Source organism: Pipra filicauda, unplaced genomic scaffold, assembly GCF_003945595.2.
Source record: "Pipra filicauda isolate LSUMZ 115617 unplaced genomic scaffold, ASM394559v2 scaffold193_size2426894_pilon, whole genome shotgun sequence".
Classification (NCBI taxonomy): Eukaryota; Metazoa; Chordata; class Aves; order Passeriformes; family Pipridae; genus Pipra; species Pipra filicauda.
Genome location: NW_024104302.1, coordinates 199,932 through 218,328, shown reverse-complemented (window position 1 = coordinate 218,328; position 18,397 = coordinate 199,932). Strand labels below are relative to the sequence as shown.

Sequence of the window (18,397 nt, the reverse complement as noted above, 5' to 3'; positions counted from 1 at the left end):
AGAACTGAAACCTAAACAACTTCAGTAACTGCTCTTGGTCCTAGCATTGGGCTCTTCTGGTTTTTAAACGAACAGTTGGTGGTTTGGAGAGGAATTGTTGATTCAGGATATTGCTTTATTGCCATGTTCACACTGGAAAAATCTCTAAAGGAATATAGTTCTGCTCTGGAGTAAATATATTATGAAAGGCTACCCTGAAGAGCTTTTCTTGAAGAATAGGTGTCTTGTAAAGAGCATGTTGTGTCCCATATATCTCATTTAGGCAGCATTAAGGTACAAGCCATGGATGGTCTGTGTCTTGGGTGTTTTGCAGGCAGGCAAAGTTCTGTGTTCTTTGATTTCAGGAACAAGAATATTTTCTATGAAAGTGTCTTTTATAAATGAGGGTTTTAAGATATAGAGGGTTAACATAAATCAGTGAAGTAGTTCTGAAATACAAGTTGATCATCTGTGTCAGGGCAGGGTCAGGTTGGATCTCAGGGAAAGGTTCTTCCCCCAGAGGCTGGTTGGGCACTGCCCAGGCTCCCCAGGGCAGTGGGCACGGCCCCAAGGCTGCCAGAGCTCCAGGAGGGTTTGGACAATGCCCTCAGGGGCAGGGTGGGATTACTGAGGTGTCTGTGCAGGGCCAGGGGTTGGATCAATGATCCCTGTGGGTCCTTCCCAGCTCAGGAGGTTTTATGATCTGAGTCTCTGTTTAACCCCAGCTCTCCTGCTCTGACACTGACCCTTCCTCTCTGTTTTGTTCTCAGCTTTGGAATTTTGCCACTAGAAACCCCAAGCCCTGGAGATGGAACCTATTTACAGAACTACACAAACTCCTCCTCTGTAATCGATGTGCCATCCACCGGAGCACCTTCAAAGAAGGTATTTTGCATTCTGGAGTAGAGTTGTTGCTCCAAGAGCTTGACATTGCAGTGCACTCTAAAGAACAGTCCATAATACAGATAAAAAAACCACGTGAGCTGAGTTTTTTCCCCACCCAAAATGCACAGACGTGTCCAGGCTGCCCTGCTGGTGTTGCTGGAGTAACCTGAGGAAGTTGCTATGTTTTCTGTCACCTCCTGTCACAGAGAATTGTATAAATATTGATGCTTCTAAACAACAAAAGATTCAAACTTTTCAGTGTACAGGGTGGAGCATGAAGACTTACAGTTTTAAGTTTTATTTAATTAGTGTATTTTCAGAAGGAGCTGAAGCTCCTGTTTTCTTGCAAGCAGTTCTTGAGTTCTGGTTTAGAGACCAGAGTAATAAAAGTCCTGCTGGTGGTCTGTGGGGAACTGAGAGAATGGTGCAGTTTCACTCAGCCAAGTCTTGTGTAGAGGAAACTAAAAATTGTCTTTTTTTCACTCAGGAAGAAAGTGCTGTAGTTGCCATAGTGATAAATGAGAGGTGGAATGCTGGTGACTGTTGAAGAACTATTTGTTCCTTTTTAAAACCTGAGGATCTTTCCCTGTGATTTTAGCAAATCTAGAAGTTGCATGGGGGGGGTGTTGGTGTTTTATAGGGGGGCAACTCTTTGAAGTAAAAACCCAGTGCAAATAACACTCTTGAATCCCTTGAAAAGTCGAATTTGAATTTCCACTTTTTTACTCTGGACAAATCTCAGTGCCCATCTTGCTGTGCCCTTCTGAAAGGGAAATTTGGGAGCTGTGCTAAAACAGTCTGCTGGGAGAGAGTGCTCCATGTGGATCCAATTCCCAGCCTGGAGTTGCTCAGGGCCAAGCAGTTTTCCATGGCACACTTGAAAACAGTGGATTGTGCATGTGCAGGGAGGTGAATTTCCACGAGCCTGAAAATGGAAATAGTGCAGTGCAGTTCAGAGGGCTGGAAAGTTGTGATGGAATCCAGGGGGATTTGCTGCTGTTTTGTTGCTTTGAGTGTGACACAACAGCACCAAGGTACAAGTTTACTGCTCCATCCTTATCCCCTCTGCCCAAATGCATCAGTGCTACTGCCAAAACACAGGTATTTAATACATTTTAGTACAGTTCTGGGCTGTGCTTTGCCCAGTGCCAGGGATGACTGGGCCAGTGTCAGTTCTGCTCTCGGTGCTGGGCGAGGTTCGGGGGAGCTGTGGGAGCCCGTGCCTGGCTGAACCCAGGCAGTTTCCTAGGAAACACTTATGTAAGGGAATGAAACATCAGGATGGATCCAAAGGCTTCCTATCTGAGTGGGCAAGTGTGCTTGGGGCTGCCTAAACTGCCCTCTGATAACAGGAACTGGGGAGGACAGAGCAGAGGTTGGGTAATGCATGAATCAGCATTGCTGGTGCTTCCCTGATCCCACTTGTCCTTTTCTGGGGTCTTAAGGAACATCCCTTCCAACCAGCCATCACTCAGTTGAATGTTGGTGTCCCTGGAGTGGGCAGAAAGAGATTTTTTTGTTGTTGTTGTTGTTTTGAAGCTTTTCTTTTTAGGAGGAGAAGAATCTGTTCTGAGCCCATCAGACACTGAATTTCCCCCTGCCCTCGTTCCTTGGGTCTCAGGTCCACAGTTAAGTTGTCACAGCTCCAAGTTCCCACACCTCAGCTGTGCCTGGGGAGGCATCAAAGTGCACATTTTATATCTTCAGAGAGTTAAGACAGTGTTTTAGTGCTAACTCATGTTACCTGCTGGCAAATAAAAGGCACCAAAGCGTGTGTGTGCACAGTGTTGCTCAACTGCCTTGTAATAACTTGGCTGAAGGTGTTTATCCCTTGATTTTCTGTGCTGCATAATTCAGGTCCCTTCTTGATGAAGCAGGTTAGTTCTGTGTCTGCAGTAAAGACTTAAATTGGGTAATTCTGATTTATGCTATAGACAGGTGTGTTAAAACAGGCTCAGGTGCTGTGCAGTGTCAGTGGGGAATGGGTGGGATTGTAATAGGATAACTCAAAAATCTTTTTCTTTCCATGGTTTATTTTTGTACAACTTTGTGCAAAGAAGGAACTTGAAATATGACATCTTTTAATTCCCTGTTATGCTGTCACAAATATTTTAGCATGCAGTTTCTTGCCACTAGGTGGAGATTTTATATCTTTTAAATAATGTGCATAAAGCTGATAAACTTTATTAAGTTCATCATAAACTGACAATTTAACGGGTAGAATGAGAAATACTTTTGATGGTTTCTCCTTGGGATGGGAAGAGGTGTCAGTAATAAGTGGCTTCTGGATGGAATTGTAATAGGATAACTCAAAAAATCTTTTCCTTTCCATGGGGTTTTTTTGACAACTTTCTGCAGAAAAGAAATTTTAAATATGACACCTTTTAATTCCCTTTTATTCTCACATAAATATTTTTAACATGTAGTTTCTTGCCACTAGATGGAGATTTTATATCTTCAAATGATGTGCATAAAGTTTGATAAACTTGGTGTTATTAACAGACAGAATGAGAAATACCCTTGATGGTTTCTCCTTGGAAGGGGTGAACTCTTCCCCTTTATTGAAATAATTCCCTTTCTGCTCCTCAGGCAGTTTTTGGTGGGCAGGAGAGGTTGGGTTTGGTGTGGCAGAGATGGAGATTCCTCAGTAGCATAATAACAAACCTGTAGAAACTCTGTGTTGTGCAGACTGTCAGCAGGATAAGCCAGGCTGGGACAAAATCTGTCTTCTCCCAGAGTGGGAACAGTCGGGAAGTCACTCCAGTTCTTGTTGCACAAACACAGAGCTCTGGTCCACAGACAAGGTAAGAAATCAAGTCATCTTGGCATTGCCTTTTGCTTCTGTTTTCTTGAAGGAATTTGGTGCTTTATTTGCCCAACTTGTGTGGGGTGTTCCTGCAGAATTCCTCTTTGGGTGAGGAAGTGTGAGGTTCTTTGTTAGGTGAAATAACTCCAGTTATTTGTTGAGGTAATTTAAATTAAACAGTTGAATCTCCTGTGCAGTTACACCGTTTTCATCAGTAAATAAATAGCTGGAAGGAAGCTCTGCTCTTATTCTTGACATGCAACAAGTAAATTTGGGGTTTTATCCCTTGAAATGGGAATATCTGTGCTACAGTACTTGAGCATTTCTGTTTAAAACAAATATAAAAGCTGTTATTATTAAAAAGAGGAGCAAAGGACTGTGTTTTTTTAATGTGCAATTGTTTTATTTTTGGTTTCCAGTACAACACCTCAGGTATTGAGCCCCACAATTGCTGCTCCACCAAACTCACTGCCTCGAAGAAGCTCTCGCCTGTTTACTAGTGATAGTTCTACAACAAAGGTAACAAACCTCATCCTTTGGGAAATTTGGGGCTTCTAACCCATTCCACTGTACCAGCTCTTAATTTCCAATATTTATAGCAATTTTAGCAGCTTAAGAACAGATTCTTTAGTGATTCTTTAGTGTTATATATCATTTTACACGATTCACTCAGGTTTAGTTTTCTGAATTTAAAAGACTCTTTGATTTGTAACTCTCACTCTTCTTACTTGCAGGAAAATAGCAAAAAATTAAAAATGAAGTTTCCACCTAAGATTCCAAACAGAAAAACAAAAAGTAAAACAAATAAGGGAGGAATAACTCAACCAAACTTAAATGACAGTTTGGAAATCACCAAACTGGACTCTTCCATCATTTCAGAAGGGAAAATTTCCACTGTTGCACCACAAATCCAAGCTTTTACGCTCCAGAAGGCAGCAGCAGGTCTGTTTGAACACTACTGGACCATAGTAAAATTGAATATATCTATTTTTTTTAATGTTGAATGAAAAAATAATGTTGCTTCAGCGTTCCTTTGTTTCCTGTTTCATTTAGCCTGCAGCTCTCACCTTTTGTATGATTATAAAAACTCATTTGATTCAGTATCTTCTTAACTCACAACATGTGAAGAAGTGTTAAAAGTGGCTAATTGTCAGCAGATATATCTTGCAAGCTTGTTCTTGTTAATTATTAAAGTATTTTCTAGTTATTGATATATAAAGTCTTATAAATTACATCTAGTATATTAATTATAATTGTACAATATCTTATACTGTTATAATTATATCAAAACATTATATTACAAAATATTAATAGAATAATATAAATTATTGTAAAGGACTAATGATTCAAGTATTATCCTTGGAAGCTCAAAGGAGTTGCTCATAACCCAGCCATCTTCCCTCAAAGTGGGGTTTATGTGGTCTGTTCTCCCTTCATATTTCCCTTTTGTTTAAAAACAAGTTCTTTATTGAGACTGTGAGAAAAATCTTAGACAAACTGCTGAATTCCTCCCTTTTGGCTCAGCAGTGTTTCCAGGCAGCAGGAAGATGTATCCATGGCTACCACGTGGCAACTGTGCTCAGAGCCAGTGAAATGCTTGAAAAGCTGCTGGAAATGCAGAATTCCACTTGCCCTGAGCTCCAGAGTTCCTTAGGAACTCGTTCCCATCTGACTTCCCTCGCAGAGGTTGATATTCAGAATATCATGCCCAGGTTAGGAGCGTCTAAGGCTGTGTTTGGAAAGAGGTTTTTCACAGGCAAATTCCAGAGCCACAACGGAGAGCTTTTGGGATGAGCAGCTTCAAGGAAATAAATCTCAGCTGTTCTTCCTTTCCTTTGCCACTCTTTACTTACTGTGTTTTTCTCCCAGAAGGTTTGATGAGCCTTCTCCGGGACATGGGGAAGGGTTATTTGGCCTTGTGTTCCTACAACTGCAAGGAAGCGATAAATATCCTGAGCCACCTGCCCTCCCACCACTACTACACGGGCTGGGTGCTGTGCCAAATTGGGAGAGCCTACTTTGAGCTGGCAGAGTACATGCAGGTAGGACCTGGGGGGTTGGTTTTCCTCTTTCCACTTTCCTTTGGCAGTTTTTTTTGCACGAAACCTGCGGAATTCCCGCGAAATCCGTGCGAAGTTTGCGGTTGTGATAAGTGTGGAAATATGAAGGCTATAGATGGAGTGGATTTAGATGTTGAATCTGCATCAGTAGAGCTTCATCACTGAGCTTTCCTGGAGGTCTCTTTTCATATTATTTGCTCTTGCACCCAACTATTGGGGTCTCCTCCTTGTCTCTTCCCCGTCAGCTGTGCTGATGGAACTGGTTGTACAGTGTTGTAAATCAGATCACTGAAACAATCTGAGCCCTAAACCAAAAACCTCCTCTGTGTTTTAGTTCATTCAGATCACATCAGTGACCCAGTTTCCCTTTCAGCCTCAGCAGCACTGGCACAGCTGAGGTGGTGGCAAACTGCTTCCAAAACAGAAGTGAGCAGTTCAGGGTAACCCCACAGATTAACTCTCCTTGGCTCTGTTGTTCCTGGCAGTTGATGTGCCCGATTTTTTCAAATTTTTGAAACACTTTTTGGCAGAATGTGTGCAGGAGACAGACCCAGAGGGTTTCAGAGGGGGTTTTTAAACTGTGAGATGGAGCCTGTTGGGCTGCTTAATAGTTGATTTGCAAAGCTGAGGCTGCAGCTCAAATCCCGGATTGGTTTGGGTTGGAAGGGACATAAAGATCCTCCAGTCCCACCCCCTGCCATGGGCAGGGACACCTTCCACTAGCCCAGGTTGCTTTGGAGCAACCTGGCCTTAGACACGTCCAGGGATCCAGGGGCAGCCACAGCTTCTCTGGGCAACCTGGGCCAGGGCCTGCCCACCCTCCCAGGGAAGGATTCCTTCCCAAAATCCCATCTAACCCCGCCCTCTGGCAGTTTGAAGCCATTCCCCCTTGTCCTGTCACTATTTATTAGGATGTTTAACAATCATAACTGGCCCATAAAAGTCTGTTCCTCTCCCTGATTTCGTGGGGACCGTTTTTGCCTCATTTTGCGCTGTGACGGAAAAGGGAATTCAGTGGGAGTCAGCAGGAGGGAGGACTGGCTGCATTCCTGCTGGCACAGACATCCTGGGACACAGTCAATTCCTGCTCTGGAAGGGAAAGTCCCAGAACTTGCAGCTCTGTGTAGAACACTTCCAGAGCAGGGAGGCTGCTCAGGCTGGACAGGAAACCTTTAACAGTGACCTCTGTGCTCTGCTCTGGTGGTGGAATCTTGGTTTTCAGTTCACTTTCTGTTCTTAGGCTGAAAGAATATTTTCAGAAGTCAGGAGGATTGAAAACTACAGAGTAGAAGGCATGGAGATCTATTCAACCACGCTCTGGCATCTGCAGAAAGATGTTGCCCTTTCAGTTCTTTCCAAGGATTTGACGGACATGGATAAAAACTCACCGGAGGTATAAAATGCTCTGGGTTTGAGGGAGAAAAGGGGAACTGGCCGTGGCAAAATCAATGAGCTCTGAGCTCTAATCATGTTTTTCCCTCTGGGGGTACACCTGAACATGGCAAAACTGGAGAGGGAGGTGGCAGGATTGTCTTTTGAAGTCCTGATGCCCAAAATGGCTTCTTAAAATCCAAATATCTGCTCACAGGGAACAGGTTGAAACCTTTTCTCTGTTAATGATTATTTAAATTTGCATTGGCACCATTCATCCAGGAAGATCATGGGTTAATCAGTCACTCCTGCTGCTGCCAGGGTGCAGAGATAAGGAATATCTTTTTCCTGTACCACCTCTTAATTGCTGTAGTTAATTCACTGGCATTTAAAATATTTGTCCTAGAGTTTATTTGCAGACATGATGTTGCACATTTTTATGCCAAAGTCCATTAAACTGCAAAGTGTCTGGTAATGTAAAGTCATGAGATACAAAAATCCAGGAATCAACACCTGGGACCCACAAATTGGGGTCGAAACTGGTGCCACAGTAAAAATCAGAGATATATATATATTTGTAAAGGTGCTCTTAAGAGCTGAGAAAAGAGTAGAGGATATTGGGATTTTTTTGTTGTTGTTATTGGAGGAGAGAATTCCTGTTCATATTGTCATTAGCTTGTCTAAGAGTGGAAAAACCAAGCCCAGTGAAGCAGCTGGGGGTTGTAGTGAGATAGGCTGGAGAGAGGGAAATGCAGATTCTAATCCAAGGAGTGGAGAACAATTATGTGGTTTGGCACTGAGGCTGAAAATTTGGGCAAGGGAGTGACCCCAAGCTCTGATGCTTCCCAGTCTCGATGCTGGTTCCTGTGCAGCAGGGAAAGGGGAGGCTGCTGCTAAAATTTTTTCCCCTGCAGATTTCCAGATTTGTCACTTAAGAGTGAAAGTGCCATCTGCCCCTTCATTATTCTTAAATATCAAAGATGTTTTATTTTTGGCCTTTTCAGCTTCAGAAGCTTTAGTCATTAGTCATCAAAGGATCTAATTGGCACAGACTTGTCGAGTGTCCTCAGATTCTCCATTTCCGTGTTTCAGCTTGGGTGTTTATTTATTTTATGAGGTGTGTTTAGGCCTGTTTTTGCCTCACAGGAATGAGACTGAACTGTTGATTTATTACTGTTATTTTTTTAATCTAGCAGGAATTTATTTCTAATTATGTAAAGCAGTGTGGAAGAATGTGTTCAGCTCAGCTTTAGTCACTCTGAGTTGCAGGAAGGATTCCAATCCTGTCCCGTTTTTTCCCAGGCCTGGTGTGCTGCAGGAAACTGTTTCAGCCTCCAAAGGGAGCACGACATTGCAATCAAGTTCTTCCAGAGAGCCATCCAGGTGGATCCAAACTATGCCTATGCCTACACCCTGCTGGGACACGAGTTTGTGCTGACAGAGGAACTGGACAAAGCCCTGGCTTGTTTCAGAAATGCAATCAGAGTCAACCCCAGGCACTACAACGCGTGGTAGGTTTGGGTTTGTCCCCTGCTGTTCCGTGGGATACAAGATCCCTTCAGGAGGAATGTCTCCTGGATGCTGCCACTGCTGGGATTTCATAGAATCCCAGGATGGTTCGGGTTGGAAGGGACCTTGAAGCTCATCCCCATGAGCAGGGACACCTTCCACTAGACCAGGTTGCTCCAACCTGTCCTTGGGCACTTCCAGGGATGGGGAATCCACAGCCAACTTCCCACTCCTCTCTCTCAGAAGAGAGCAAAGCTGTTCCTGCAGAAGATGTGGGATTCATGTCTTTATTGAACAGTTACTTCCACAAGGAAGGAGTTTTTTGATTTTCCCAGGTCTTTTAGGCTGCATTACCCAGCTCTTCTGTTCTCCTGTGCAGCATTCCTCGTGCATCCAGTTATTTTTTCCTCACTTGCAGTTCAGCGAGGAACTCAGCCCCTTCATACCTTAGGATACAGTTAATTTCTTAAAGCTTTTTAATATATAAAGCAGTAAAAGTTAGATTTGTGAGTGTAAGTCACTTAGTCTTTAACTGTTGTATTCCTTTTAATTTGTGGCTGTTTACCCAGTCTTCCTGGAGTTCTTCAACTGCCCAGTTGATAAAGAAAGCCAAGTAAATTTTAGATACAGCTTTTCCCCCAAGAAATCCCTTCCCACCCTGGGTTGGCAGGTCTAGAAACCATTCCTGCCACGTCACATTCACTGCCAAGAACTAATTGGATTAAAAGACAAGTGTTACTTAACAGAATTGTTTCTGTGCTCGCAGGTACGGGCTGGGAATGATTTATTACAAACAGGAGAAATTCAGTTTAGCAGAAATGCATTTCCAGAAAGCACTTGATATCAACCCTCAGAGCTCAGTCCTGCTGTGTCACATCGGAGTAGTAAGTAATTGTACTTTATCCTTGGCTTCTCATCCCGTACTTTGCAGGAGAAAAATCACTTTTGCAGCTTTTGGAAGTGCAGTGATTTCTGTCCTGGCTCTGTGTCCCCTTTGCCTTTTTGTTCCAGGCAGGTGTAGATGTGACAACCCACTTCTTGAGCCACTTTATACCAAGTGGGATTTAATTAACAGGCCATATTCAGGAGGCCTCAGGCACCATCCCTCAGTTCAATTTACGGGGCTGTTTGAAAAGTCAGTCGTGTGTCCCTCTGCTCCTGCAGTCCTGAAAAACCAGTGGCCTCTCTGGCAAATCCTGCTCAGAGCTGGGAAATAATTCTTGGATGTTAAGTCTGTGTGGGAGTGAGGGGTGGTGACCTGCTGGCTCTCATTTGCCTGCTCTGTGGCACCAAAACTGTGTCAAATCCGACAGGGACTGTGGCTGCTTCTCCCTTAAATACAGAGAAAGGCTTTGGGTTTGCTCCTGGTGAGAGGTTAAATGATTTCTGCAAGGCCTTGGGTGGGGAGAAGGTTTTGGAGTGGAGACAAAGTGGATTTTAATTCCTGTGAGGAAACCTGTCTAGAATTGGTCTAGAATTGGGCCAGTGTTTTTTTAAAGGATCAGAACATAAGCAAACAGAGTCAAAAAGGCTTGTCCCTGCCTGGCAGCTGAGCTGTTATTTTCCCATTTCAAAGTTGTTCTCCCTTTCTGTGACAGGTCCAACATGCACTGAAAAAATCTGAGAAGGCTTTGGACACGTTGAACAAAGCCATAAACATCGACCCCAAGAACCCCCTATGCAAATTCCACAGAGCCTCGGTGTTGTTTGCAAATGAGAAGTACAAGGTGAGCTTGGGGGCTCCTGGCAACCTTCAGCTGCCTTGGAATTCCTGGGGCTGGGAATGGGGATGCCCTGGCAGCTGAATGCTCACAGAACACACTGGGGAGCATCAGGGCTTGCAGGAAGAGCCTGAGACCTGTGAAATACTTGGTTTGCAAAGTGCCACCTTCACCAAGGGAACTGTATTCAGTTTTTTCATTGTAATAAAATCTGGGGCCAACAGGTTTCTAATTATTTTTATTATTAATTTTAAAAATTTATTTCTATAATTATACCTTATGTATGTTTAATTTTTTAAATGTTTATGTTGTTATTACTTTATTCTGACCCATTATCATGAGTTTATACTAAATTACCAAAAAAAACCCTCAGCAAGCTGCCCCATATCCAGTTACAGCAACAGGAACCAGCTATTTCAAAGGTTGTGTTATGGAGGGAAAAATCAGAAGCTGAGCAGTTTTGGGCTGATCCCCTGATGACCTGAACCCTGTTTAGAAGAAGAGAAGATCTTCCCACAGTCCCATTCCAGTGACTTTTCCCCTGACCTGTTTTTTTTGGCCACAGAAAACAAGCCCCAGTCTGGTTTTTAAACCTTGCTTCAGAAATGTGTGTGCACATGCAAAGGGAAAACTTGACTTAGAACTTCTTTTTTTAATTCATAACTGAATAAATTAATTACAAAATGTGTTAAGATTAAGGGCTTAATTGCCCATTCATAGATTGTTTTCAAAATGTAAAAGCAGAGGAATAAATAAATATAATAGTCCATTATCTTATTGCCCTCGTGCTGGTGAAGGAATTTTTTGACCCTGGTGAAGCAGAGAAATAAAAGATTTGGGCTCTTTCTTTCCCAGGCTCAGACTTACAAGACTGAAGTTGTGCTGTTCACATAAACTGCATAAAACTTAATGAACTGTCTTGGCTTTTAGCACCAGTACTGAGGGAACTTGGACAGGGGGATAAATGTTGCTGCTGTTGGGTAAAGAAATGTAGATTTACACTTTGATTTCTGTGGCAAGCCCCAACTTGAAATTGTGTTGACATGAGCAGGTTTTAGAGGATTGAATGGACCTTTTATAACTAAAACCAATATTTATTTCTAACTGCAGACTAAGTATTTTTAGGTTGAATTTCTTTGTGATGCCAGGTGACTGTCACAGCAGAATAAGTAGCTCCAGCATCAACAATTATTTTAATAGTAAAGTAGAAGTCTGACTAAATATTTTGGGTTTCAAATGCATGATATAAACACAGTCTTTTGTAGAAGTCCCCAAAATGCACATTTAAACCCAGAAGTTTTCAAAAGCATAGGCTTGAGACTAGTACACGCACCCCAAAATACATCACTGTTATGTTTTAGAAGTTCCACTAATTCTCCACTGTGAACACCCTGCCAGCTGCTTGTCTTCTGCCCTGTTCAACCTTACTGGGATCAAGACATTTTATATCAGAGTTTGGGTATTGTAGGAGACCAAAGCCCAAAAAACTTGCTCTGTTTCTGCAATAATGGGGCTGCAAGTTTTAGATGAGAAACTAATGGAAAAGGAATTTGAGATGCTTCTCATGAGACTGTGCTGTTGTTCTTGATGGAATAAGCTGGATGGAAATGCCAACATTAATTTCTTATTAAATTAATAAGCCACAGTTTGGTGATGTCACAACTGGTTGCAGATCTGTGGTTTGTACTCACTACACTTTTTTTTTTTCCTTCCTTTCAGTCAGCTTTACAAGAACTTGAAGAATTGAAGCAGATTGTTCCCAAAGAGTCTCTTGTTTACTTTTTAATAGGAAAGGTAGGTAAAACCTCACTGTGATCACAAGTTCTTTGGTTTCCTTTGCTGCTTAATGAGAAAATGGGATGCCTGTCACTAAGCTGCTTCCACTTGGAGCAGTATTCTAAAAATTCCCAAAGCTTTAAATAAGGCTTAGTGCTCACAGGTTTATTATGGATCAGCTTTTAAATGCAGAGGACAGTTAAAGAGAGCTGGAGGCTGTTCCTGTGATAAAACAAACCAAGAGAAAAATCACCCAGGCCACTGTTACTTTTTGCCTGCTTTGATTTCACCACTGTCAACTGAAAAGATAATTAATTTTAAAAAGCTTTCCTGGAATGGCCTGGGTTGGAAGGGACTCTAAAGATCACCCAGTGCCACCCCCTGCCCTGGGCAGGGACACCTTCCCCCAGCCCAGGTTGCTCCAAGCCTTGTCCAACCTGGCCTTGGACACTTCCAGGGATCCAGGGGCAGCCACAGCTTCTCTGGGCAACCTGTGCCAGGGCCTCCCCACCCTCCCAGGGAAGAATCTCTTCCCAGTGTCCCATCTAACCCTGCCCTCTGGCAGTTTGAAGCCATTCCCCCTTGTCCTGTCCCTCCAGGCCCTTGGAAACAGTCTCTCTCCATGTTTCTTGTAGCCCCTTTGGGCACTGGAAGGATATAAAATACATATAAACTGATCTCTAAATTGGTCCTGATAAAGATCCTTCACTGAAAAGGGACACATGGCTGTGCCATCACCACTGCATCTGTCCTGGAAATGGAATTCTGTCCAGACTTGACTCTTAGAACAGCAGTGATGTTAGCAGTGGAAATCCTTAAAATCTGGAGGGGGGTAGCCCATCCACCAGCAGAGTTGGTTATTTGCAGGTGTACCTATTAAATATTGAATCACATTCCAGTGCATTGTGTCAGAAATCCTGAATAAGAAGTAATTGCATTTTTTTGTGTGTGAAATGCCAGAGGAGTGACGTGGTGACAGAAATCCTCCTTTCCCACCCCCTCCTCTGCTCTGGAGCTTTAAACAACTCCTGCAGCTTTCTGTACTTGGAACCAACCAGACAAACCTCTGGCCCAGTCCTGGAGAACTCTCAATCAGCAAGATTTCTTTATTTTTTTTAGAGTAGGGAGAGATTAAAAGGGTTTGGGCTGAAATGTGTTGACTGGTGTTTGTCCAGGAGTAGCTGGACCCCTAAACTGACATTAGACTTGCCATGTCTTGATGAATTTAAATACTTTCACTGTTTAAATGTTTAACACAGATAAATTATTTGCTCATCTGCCCTTAATGATAAGGAATCAATGAACTACTGGTTTAATTTAATTTTTGGATGGAAATGCTCTTTTTACACATACTTATTATTTCCTTTGGGACTCATATAATAACTTTTTCATCCCTCCCCTCTCTTGTTTTTCATGAAACACCAGTTCACTGTGGCTTGGTACATTTGTTGCCCAAACCTTCAAGCAGCAGCTTTGTGTAAATGGAGCCTTTTCTGCTTTTTTTCTTTTTTTATTTTTTTTTTTTAATTGATTTTCAGGTTTATAAAAAACTGGGTCAAACCCATTTGGCCCTAATGAACTTCTCCTGGGCCATGGACTTGGATCCCAAAGGAGCCAACAACCAGATCAAAGAGGCCATTGATAAACGTTACCTTCCTGATGATGAGGAGCCAATAACTCGAGAGGAGCAAATCAGTGAATGTTACCCCTATGAATCAGGTTTGTATTCCCAACCCCTGCTCATTTAAGGAGGTTTTTTTCCACTCAGTTGTAGGAAGAATCCCAGGTTTAATAAGTGAAACGTTCTGCTCAGCAAATAAGAACTCCAGAGGCTCTTCCTTCAGCAGGATCCCTTCATTTTTCCTGCTCTGGGACATTTCTTTAGGTGTATTGGGACAGAGATTGTGATAACTGTAAATTCCTACAAATCATGGGGGCTATAATATCATCCCAGGAGAGCAAGACCTTCCCAGGGCTGCAAATATTCCATCCTAAAGCATCAAATCATTTCAGAGTAACTGAATGGCAACAGAAATTTGTCTGTAGGGGCTTTGTCAGGAGTTTAAAATGGATGTTGGGTGAAAATACTTGGTGTGCTAAACATAAAAGGTGGCTTTTGATGGAAGCCATGGAAGCAGTTTGGTTTGAATGAAGAGAAAATAAAAACACTTTGGGGAATAATCCACAAAAAGGAATAGCCCAGGTTTCTCTTCTCTCAGCTTTTGATTATGAGCTTAAATTGTTTTGACAGTCATAAGTGTTGACCTCTTTGCAGACTGAAGCAGAGATAGAAAATAAATGCTGATAAGCAATTTAATTCTTTTCCTGAAAAGAGGAAAATATAGCAGGGTTGGGATTCTTTATTAATAAACATATTGTCCTGCAATTCCAGATCCTCAACTAAAAAAGTAGGAAAAGGTGGCAGCTGTCTATCACATTGATTTTTATTGATCCTGTGTGCTTTTTGATATGGGAAACTTACCCTGCACTGCTCTTCCTGAAGTATCCATCTTTTTTTTTCCTGCTGTTGGAACTGGGTTAATTTAAAGCCCCAGCTCACTGGGGCTGAGCATGTTCTGACCAGGAGATGGAGACAGAGACTGGAACTGCTGAGCAGCACCAAAAAAAACACCCCAAAAACCAACCAACACCAAAAAAAAACCCAAGCAAAAAAACCAACAGCTTAATTTGTCCAATAAATGTAAACAAAATCAAAGTGCTGGACTGTGTGCCACAGTCCAGCCTCCCTGGCTGTGCAGAGAGACTGTCCCAGAGTTCCACAGCCTCAGCTGAACGACTCTCTTGGGATACATGAGACAAACTGAAGTAATTTAAGGTAGTTCTGGGCAAGGGGGGAAATTGTTTGGAATATTTTGGGTAGTTTAAGGCATTTGGGGCATTAAATTGCCCCCTGGGGGACTGACTATGTCTGTTGTGCAGAAACCTGGAGTGTTTTCTTTAAAGCAGTGAAGTGCATCTGTGTTTCTCCACATGAAACAATTGAGTATTTGGGGATTTACAGTTAATTTCCTCGATTGTGCTCTGGAGAGCAGAGTCCAGTCACGTTCCTGTGGGGGAAGAACAACCCATCATTAGATATTTGCCTTTGTTCTGACCTTAACAGGCATAGGAGTTAAGTATTTAAGGGTGGCCTTAGGTACTGTGTGCCATGTTCTGTGTCAGGGGAGCAGGGAGAGCTGCCCAACCCTCCTGAGGTAATTTTGGGATCCTCCATGGATCCCTCCCTGAGCAGTGCTGGAGGTTGCAGGCATTTAACAGAATGGGGCCAAGCAGGGGGTTTTGTTAATGTGCTTTGTGGTTTATTGGTGTGTACTTTGTGTGAATTCCTTTGGAAATTCATTTAGGGTCAAGGAGCAAGTGAAAGAAGGGAGATTTGGGTGAGATATTGGGAAGGAATCCTTCCCTGGGAGGGTGATGGGGCCCTGGCACAGGTTGCCCAGAGAAGCTGTGGCTGCCCCTGGATCCCTGGAAGTGTCCAAGGCCAGGTTGGACGGGGCTTGGAGCAACCTGGGCTGGTGGAAGGTGTCCCTGCCCATGGCAGGGGGTGGGACTGAGATGAGCTTTGAGGTCCCTCCCAACCCCAACCATTCCAGGTGTCTGTGATTTCTTTAGACCCCTTCGAGCTGTCAGGGCTCGGTTTTTGAAGGAAAACGGGAGAAGCCACGTGGCTTTAAAACACTCGGAGGGGGGAAGCCCAAACCTGTTGCTTTTGAGGTGCTGGAGCAGGTTGTGGGGGGATCCTGGCAGTGAAGCAGCCCAGTGGGGTCTGACCCTCCCTGTTCCTCTCCCTGCAGTCGGCACAGACGAGTCCCAGGAGAGCAGCATGACGGACGCGGACGACACTCAGCTCCACGCGGTGGAAAGCGATGAATTTTAACCTCCAAGAGCCACTGTCTGAGCTTGAGTGTGTGTGACTGGTACTGTCGTGTCCTCCCCTTCCTTCCCATCCTGGGTCTTCACCTCTCTGAGCCAGCACTGTCGTCGACCTCCACTGACACCACGAGTGCACCTCAGCCCCGACCTGTCCCAGGGGTCGTGGCAGTGCAATATCCAGCTGCTGCTGAGTCTCACTAGTTGGCTCTTACACATTTATCAAAGTGACTGAGGAAGAAATGCTGGTTTTGGACTCCCCTTTGCTGGAAAAAAATATCATGGAAGACAGACTTGTGCTTTGCTGTATGGAAGGCAGTAGATGTGGGGATAGTACTAATGACGAGGTGTCTTGTTCTTTTTCCAGAAATGTGTCTTAGTTTGGGTCTTTCTTGGTAAGCAGAGTGCTGAACCTCATTTCCAAGTTCTCCAAGGACAGTGGTGACAAACAGGACTTTTGCATATTGTAGTGTTTAACTTAAATGCCAGGGAGTGTCCATGACCTTAAAGCTGCAGTGTCTCCAGTGAGCAAACACAGGACTGGGAGCGTGTCCCACCACGGAAAACACCCCGTGGCCCTGCTTAGAGTGCAAACTGCAGGAGAATCACATGGCAGGATCAAAGCTTTCATGAAATGCTTTCATGTTCTAACCATGAATTAATTTATTCACCCGGTTTGGGAAAGGTCAGTGTTTACTTTGTACTTGAGTCAGCACCACCTCGCTTCGTTTTTCGTACACCCCTTGACTTGTTCTTCCCCTCTTGAGAATAAAAATTAATAAAGGGCAAAATCAAGAGACAAATGAGATACAAGTGTAATGTGACAACATCAAACCCTTAATCCTGAGAGACTGGGAAGACTGTGGAAGCCTTAATACAATCAGAACCTTGGTCCAACACCTCAAGTAACTGTCTCGGGTTAGTATCTCATTAGACCTGTGATCACTTTTAAAACTCTTTTGTAAAGCGTGGTCCAAGCAGGATGCAAAAATGTGCAATTATCAGTCTTTTTCCTTATTTTTTTTTAAGCTGTTCTTTCAGTTTCTCACTCCAGGAACACTTTCCTTTTCTCCAGGGGCTGTTTCTTTGAGGAGGAAGCTGCACCACGTTAGCAAGTCCAAACTGCTCTCTGTAGCCTCCTGCAGCAGCAATTGGTGCCCTTTGTGCAGTGATGACAAAGAAAGTGTATGATATAAGCAGTTTTAAAGAGCAATTTATGCCTAATAAATTGGGAATGATACAGATTTCATAGCAATGTATTTGTTGTGATCAGTCTTAATTTTTTTTTTTTAAGATCTATTAGTTTTTAGGGGTCTCTTAGTTACCTTTACACTTCAATTTCTTTTAAATTATCCTTGTACACAAGGGACATCTTCTGTCCCAGCTCCTCTCTGCTCAGAAGCCACATGGACACCTTTATCCTTTGAAAAATCATTCCCAAGTTCAGAGCAAAAAAATAGAAATTCTCTGGTTCGTTGGTGTTTTTTGAGGTAGGAGGATGAGCAGGGGAAAACAGGCTTCAACTCCCCTCACAGTGTGAAAAGGAACCTCCAAAGTCTGAGGAGCAATAAGACACTGAAGGAGGTTTGTGCCTCTGCCACATCCCTGTGCTGGGCTGGGGCTGGAAGGTCGATGGATTGACTGGAAAATCACGGCTGGTTTGGGCTGGACTGAGAGTTCCAGCTCTCCCCCCCTTCCTGTGGCTGCAGCTGCTGGGGGTGATTCCCCTTCCTGCAGAGTCTTCCCCGAGGAGGGCTCAGGTTTCCTGAGGGGCACCTGTGGCACAGCTCGGAGTTCCCTGTGTCTCTCCTGGGCTGGTTTTCCCACCCAGCCGCAGCTTCCCAGCACATCCCTGGCAGGGAGGAGTCCGAGCAGCACCTCAGTAAGGTCTGGAGGCAGCACTTGTGGAGTGCCACTAATTAATGTGTTAATGGGCTTCCTTTTGGTTCCCAGCAGGTTTTCCAAAGCAGGAGGAAGCAGGTGCTATTCCCTTGTCCATAACCAATGCTGGTGTTTAGGTGGGGACCAGAGATCCAGGAATCTAAATGGCTTTTTCCTTTCTGTTTCCTAAAAAAATGAAGTAAAAGTTCCAACCCTCTGGAAAAAGCTCTTAATTGAGCTGGGATCTGACGAGGACATTCACATTACCTGCAGGATTTAACACATAAAACCATCCCTGGCTTTCCATGTACATCATACCTGGAAGGGATTTTCCTTTTTTCCCCAAGAATCCCAAGTCACATTTAGCCCTCGCTGCTATTTTACCTTCTAAGGAGAATCACAAGATTATTATTGAATGACTAAAATTTGGCTCTTTGAGGAGGGACAGGGAGGAAGAGTCCGAGCATGGAGGCACTGGCAGCCAGGTGAGAGCAAGTGTCCACTGAAAAGAATTAGGG

At 43.6% G+C, this 18,397-nt stretch overlaps 1 protein-coding gene across 6 annotated transcripts in view; it reads left to right on the top strand.

Moving 5' to 3' along the window:
• CDC27 (cell division cycle 27) overlaps nt 1–17,257 on the top strand; it is a 30,205-nt gene extending 12,948 nt beyond the window's left edge. The window contains exons 8-19 of one of the 6 annotated variants that reach the window (XM_027745088.2): nt 750–864; nt 3,553–3,668; nt 4,090–4,189; nt 4,405–4,612; nt 5,540–5,712; nt 6,971–7,123; nt 8,404–8,612; nt 9,377–9,494; nt 10,209–10,337; nt 12,051–12,125; nt 13,646–13,826; nt 15,923–17,257. In XM_027745088.2, the coding sequence (XP_027600889.1) occupies nt 750–864; nt 3,553–3,668; nt 4,090–4,189; nt 4,405–4,612; nt 5,540–5,712; nt 6,971–7,123; nt 8,404–8,612; nt 9,377–9,494; nt 10,209–10,337; nt 12,051–12,125; nt 13,646–13,826; nt 15,923–16,005 (1,660 nt within the window). In that variant the 3' untranslated portion in view covers nt 16,006–17,257. Of the gene's footprint in view, nt 1–749; nt 865–3,534; nt 3,669–4,089; nt 4,190–4,404; nt 4,613–5,539; nt 5,713–6,970; nt 7,124–8,403; nt 8,613–9,376; nt 9,495–10,208; nt 10,338–12,050; nt 12,126–13,237; nt 13,247–13,645; nt 13,827–15,922 lie in introns of those variants that run through there. The other 5 variants (XM_027745079.2, XM_027745069.2, XM_027745094.2 and 2 more) reach the window with 5 other exon arrangements.
• Nucleotides 17,258–18,397: the final 1,140 nt, after the last annotated feature.